Consider the following 5,729-nt stretch of genomic DNA (forward strand, 5'->3'; position numbering starts at 1 on the left):
GTTCCTCCTTTCCGAAATCCAAATGCAAAGCGTCTTTTCTTAAATCCAAATCCCACTCATCCTTGTGAGTAAATAGACGGCGTTACCATGAGGATCTGTTATCAGGGAAACGCATTGGATGCTTCTCTCTCTCCCTCTCTGTCTCTCTCTCTCTTATCTGTAAAATAAAAATCTGAGGGACTAGAAGTGTAAAAACTGAAAAGTCTCAAGATTTTAAGGAGAAAGAGGACCCACCGACCATCATCTTCACATACATAACATCACACAATGCCAATTTCACTCGTATCAGATGAGATGACCCCTCTGTCTTCGCTATATAAACCAATCCAAACAGTCAGTCCCAAGTCCCAACAGTCCTCCAAGCTTCTACCCTTCAGGGCAAGGATGTCCTCTTCTTCTTCTTCTTTTTCTCCTCTTCCACTACACTTTCTTTCTTGTTCGATACTTGGTTTTCTTCTGTGTGTAAGTGTAGCTTCATCCACCAGTAAGATTGGCCAAGGCTATCGTTTGATTTCTATTGAAGAGTCTCCAAATGGAGGTCTTGTGGGCCACTTGCAAGTGAAGCAAAAAACTACTACTTATGGTGCTGATATTCCTTATTTGCAGCTATTTGTCAAGTATGTTCCAACTCTCCATTTTTTTATTCTTAATGATACCATGTGATGTGATTCATTTTTCATGGGTTCATGAAGAATCTCTCTGACATTATTTTGATCTTTGAATATACAGGCATGAAACACAAGATAGATTGCGGGTTCACATCACTGATGCAGAGCAGCCAAGATGGGAGGTTCCCTACAACTTGCTACCAAGAGAGCAACCTCCTACAGTAAAGAAAACCATTGGGAAAGCTAGAAAAACCCTCTTTTCGCCTTCTGATTACTCAATAGGGGAACTCATCTTCAGCTACACTGCAGATCCATTTGGGTTTGCAGTGAGAAGAAAATCAAATGGACAAACCCTCTTCAATTCAAGCGTTTCTGGATCAGACCCATATGGAGATTTGGTGTTTAAAGATCAGTATCTCCAAATCTCCACTAAACTGCCTGAGGATGCCTCTCTGTATGGTCTTGGAGAGAATACACAACCACACGGGATTAAGTTATATCCTAACGATCCTTATACTTTGTTTACGACGGATATTTCAGCCATTAATCTCAACACAGATCTCTATGGGTCACATCCAGTGTACATGGATCTCAGAAATGTGAAAGGAGAGGCTTTCGCACACGGAGTATTGTTGTTGAACAGTAATGGCATGGATGTCTTCTACAGGAAATCCTCTTTGACATATAAGGTTATTGGGGGTGTGTTTGATTTCTATTTTTTCTCAGGTCCAACACCTCTAGCTGTTGTTGATCAGTATACTTCTTTTGTTGGTCGGCCTGCTCCCATGCCTTACTGGGCTCTAGGTACGCTTTGCTTCTGACCCCCTTTAATTTTCTTTCTTCATGTTTTGGTATCTTAATTTGTGATGAAGGTTGCTTTGGGCCACTGCTTATATTGTGAGTTCTGTTGACATGCAGGGTTCATAAATTGCATATCAACTAGATTGGTTAATCTTAGTAGTTGGACTTGTGAATTGTGATTTCTTTGTTGAACTGTAGCCTTGTCTGGTTTTATAAACATGGCCAACGGAAAATGGGGTTGTGGAATTGAATTAATTGATTGTGGGGCAATGCTGATTGATTCACTCCAGGGGATGGTTTTGATTCACACATGGGCTGTTGGATTGGTCCCATTTCTATGTTGGTTTCTGGTTGGTGTTACAATTACATCTGATATCTACTTTGTTTAATGTGGAAAGTATTTGTACTCCCTAGAAAAAAGGTTTAATTTACAGTTTGCTGTGAGTTAAAATGTTTTATTCATAAACCTCTTGGGAGTATCAAAGATGCTTCTCAAACAATGTTTTGTTAATAAAAGAGAGAACTCAAGTACTCTGTATGTCTCTCCTCGTGTAACCTCTCTGCTTTTTGTTGTCTGGTAGAAAGTATAAAGCAAAGGGCACCCAAAATAAAAAAATCTGGCCCTTCTACCTATCTTTACAGAAAGTTAAAGCTGAATTGTCCTCCCTTCCCAAAGCATGTAGCAACGTTGTAACTCTCTGTAACATGTGGTCCTACAACAGCTTCAAGACATAATGGCTGATTTGTATATGAAATGATGTTTAATTAGGTCTGTCCTGTAACTACTAATTGAGTAAGGTGTCTGCATCTCATTGAAGCTGAAATGGTAGGTTGATAATTCAGCATTTCCTTCTTTCCACCTTACTACTAGTGCATATGCTGTGACTCTGTATCTGTCCTTGGTCTCATTCAGTGGATGATTGTTCCCCACCATCCCCATCTAGTGCATAGTATATCTCCTGTTAATTTTTTATTTTTAAGTTAGTGGCTCGCAGTACCTTTCTATTTTGTCTTGGATGTTCATTTTTCGATTTTTAGTTCCATGTGTCCACCATTGATATGATTTCTGATCGTGGCCCATCTTTTTGGTATTCCCTTTACTGAATATTCCAGATTTGTGGATCAGTGGGAAAGGTTTATGAATAGGGTGAGAGAAACATTATCTTCAGATCTTTGATGAAGCATTATATGTATATTCTTTTGTTTCTGTATGGTCTCTTTACTGTTTTGTCAATATCCAATCTGTCCTCATTTATGTGCATATGGTGACAAATTTATGTTTTAGATTTTGGCTATTCAGTTGAATGTCAAGGAATTATCTAAGTTCTCGCAGCATTCCAAACCCACCCACACCCACGCACACACCCAAAAAAAAAAAAAAATTCTACTCTGTGGGTTCTGTACTATTATATTTTCTTGCTTCATTTAAATAAAATTTACAAAGGTGTATCATCTATTGGCATATATACCCACACAAACAGTAAGTCTGTACACATTCCCTCTCAGCCTGTATTCCACTTTAATAGAGCCTGTAGCTTGTTCTCTCTTTCAGATAAATCAATATAAATCTATGTTTTTCTTCATAGAATCCATGATCAAATTGGATGAGGGAAATGTTTTGAAAGCACAGTTGTTGACAAATAGAATATGCACAATTTTTTTCCTTTGCAGGATTCCATCAATGCAGATGGGGTTATCATAATGTATCGGTGGTTGAAGCTGTTGTTGAGAACTACAGAAAGGCCCGAATCCCATTGGATGTCATTTGGAATGATGATGATCACATGGATGCAGCAAAGGACTTCACCCTTGACCCTATTAACTTCCCTCGTCCAAAGCTGTTGGCCTTCCTTGATGAAGTCCATTCCAGGGGGATGAAATATATTGTTCTCATTGACCCTGGGATTGCAGTTAATTCCTCATATGGTGTGTATCAACGAGCCATGGCTGATGACATCTTCATCAAGTACGAGGGAGAGCCCTTCCTTGCTCAGGTGTGGCCTGGTCCTGTCTATTTCCCAGATTTCCTTAACCCCAAAGGTGTTTCGTGGTGGACTGATGAAATCACTCGGTTCCATCAACTTGTGCCTGTTGATGGCTTGTGGATCGACATGAATGAAGTTTCAAATTTCTGCAGTGGGAAATGCCAAATCCCAAAGGATCGACCATGCCCTGGCACTGGTGCTGGTTGGGAGTGCTGCCTGGATTGTAAGAACATTACAAAAACCAGGTGGGATGATCCACCTTACAAAATAAATGCTTCAGCGATGCAAGAACCTATAGGTTTCAAAACCATAGCCACCAGTGCCGTTCACTACAATGGGGTCTTGGAGTACAATGCACATAGCCTTTATGGTTTCTCTCAAGCAATTGCAACTCACAGTGCTCTTCAAGGGCTTGAAGGAAAACGCCCATTTGTGTTAACACGTTCGACCTTTGTGGGGTCAGGTTCGTACGCTGCACATTGGACAGGAGATAACAAGGCCACATGGGAGGACCTAAAATATTCCATCTCAACAATGCTCAATTTTGGAATATTTGGGGTGCCTATGGTTGGTTCAGATATCTGTGGCTTTTACCCTCAGCCCACTGAAGAGCTCTGCAACCGCTGGATTGAGCTGGGAGCATTCTACCCTTTCTCAAGAGATCATGCAAATTACTATTCTCCCAGCCAGGAGCTCTATGTGTGGGACACTGTTGCAGAGTCAGCTCGAAATGCACTGGGTATGCGGTACAAGCTTCTTCCTTACTTGTACACCTTGAACTACGAAGCTCATACTACTGGTGCCCCAGTGGCCCGACCACTTTTCTTTTCTTTCCCGAATTTCACTGAATGCTATGGCTTGAGCACTCAATTCTTGCTTGGGAGCAGTGTCATGGTCTCACCAGTGCTCATGCAAGGGGCATCTGAGGTGAAGGCACTATTTCCTCAGGGCACTTGGTATAGCTTATTTGATACGACGCAAGCAGTTGTGTCAAAAAGTGGGGATTACTTTACACTTGATGCACCATTGCATGTAATCAACGTGCATGTGTATCAGAATACGATTCTCCCAATGCAACAAGGGGGTATGACTTCTAAAGAAGCAAGAACGACACCATTTACTCTTATTGTAACCTTCCCTGCCGGTGCTGTCGACGGAGAGGCTAGAGGGAAGTTTTTCATTGATGATGATGAGCGCCCAGATATGAAGATTGGAAATGGGTATTCCTCTTATGTTGATTTCTATGCTAGTGTCAGTCAGAAGACAGTAAAGGTGTGGTCAGAGGTTCAAGAGGGTAAGTTTGCTTTGGAGCAGGGTTTGAAAATTGGGAAGATAACCGTCCTGGGTTTGGCTGGAATGGGAGAGGCATTTGCCATTGAGGTAGATGGAAAGCCAATGCCAAGCATTTCAAATGTGGAGTTCAGCATGACTCAACACCAGTTCTTGGGGGAGCTACAGGATGGAGAAGATAAAAAGAAGAGTGTAATGGTCGACATTACAGGGTTGGAATTACCTATTGGAAAGAACTTTGCCATGTCCTGGAAAATGGGCATGAAGGGTTGAGACTGAAGTAGTAGCTAGGTTCTTTGCCTCTGTTTTAGGTTTCCATTTATTAAGTTATTATTAATGTTGTAAGGTTTGGGCTTACTATTAGGTTTGATAGAAGAGAGGAGAGGAGATGAGCTCAGAAGCTACTGCTCATCCCATTGATGGATAATTCTTCTCAAGTTCATTCATCACATTGTAGTGGATTGCTCAAGGGACAAGGCTTTTAAGGCTTCTACCACTTTGCAAATTTGAGATTTTTTTCTTTTCTTCATTACATCATATATCATATGCAGGTTGGTAGGAAGTAGGCTTTGAAGTTTTGATACTTTGATCTGTAGAATTAATACTGCCAGGATTCACTGGACCATTTGCATCATGCTTAGAGCCTCAGATGTGCTTGGGTTGCATTTACCAAAAGTCTCATAAATTGGATCTGGCGTGATTGTAAGAGCTGGAAATGGGCTGGCTTACATTCAAGACCTCTGTAGTCTGTACCTTACCAAAAATTATCTAGTGCCGGCAAAACTTGTCATAATAACCCACCTTGATGAGCTTATTAAGGTGGTTCATATGTATGCCACATGGCAGATGAATGAATCCAAATTTTGTGCATAAATTAGACCTCAAGATCTTGTTCATATTTAAAAATTTAGTCTAAACAAAAATATTCAAGTAAAAGGAAAGAGGATTGAAAATCAGGGTCATGAAAGAGTGCAAACTAGTGGATTGAGTACTGATAAACGTGTATATACATGATGATGTATACCAATATACGAGAATGTAATTG

At 40.7% G+C, this 5,729-nt stretch overlaps 1 protein-coding gene across 1 annotated transcript; it reads left to right on the top strand.

Annotated features, from left to right (window-relative positions):
• The first annotated feature begins 311 nt into the window (after positions 1 to 311).
• On the top strand, positions 312 to 5,216 carry LOC122062661 (alpha-xylosidase 1). Its single transcript, XM_042626306.1, has 3 exons — positions 312 to 617; positions 730 to 1,412; positions 3,081 to 5,216. Exons 1-3 carry the CDS (start codon positions 385 to 387, stop codon positions 4,955 to 4,957), a joined length of 2,793 nt encoding a protein of 930 aa, XP_042482240.1. The 5' UTR covers positions 312 to 384; the 3' UTR covers positions 4,958 to 5,216.
• Positions 5,217 to 5,729: the final 513 nt, after the last annotated feature.

Source organism: Macadamia integrifolia, unplaced genomic scaffold, assembly GCF_013358625.1.
Source record: "Macadamia integrifolia cultivar HAES 741 unplaced genomic scaffold, SCU_Mint_v3 scaffold1081, whole genome shotgun sequence".
NCBI classification, from domain to species: Eukaryota; Viridiplantae; Streptophyta; class Magnoliopsida; order Proteales; family Proteaceae; genus Macadamia; species Macadamia integrifolia.

Excerpts from the sequence above, each read along its gene's own strand:
- LOC122062661 (XM_042626306.1), top strand. The coding sequence starts at position 385 with ATGTCCTCTTCTTCTTCTTCTTTTTCTCCTCTTCCACTACACTTTCTT. Across the intron at positions 618-729 it reads TATTTGCAGCTATTTGTCAA|GCATGAAACACAAGATAGAT; the intron begins GTATGTTCCAAC and ends TTGAATATACAG. Across the intron at positions 1,413-3,080 it reads CATGCCTTACTGGGCTCTAG|GATTCCATCAATGCAGATGG; the intron begins GTACGCTTTGCT and ends TTTCCTTTGCAG.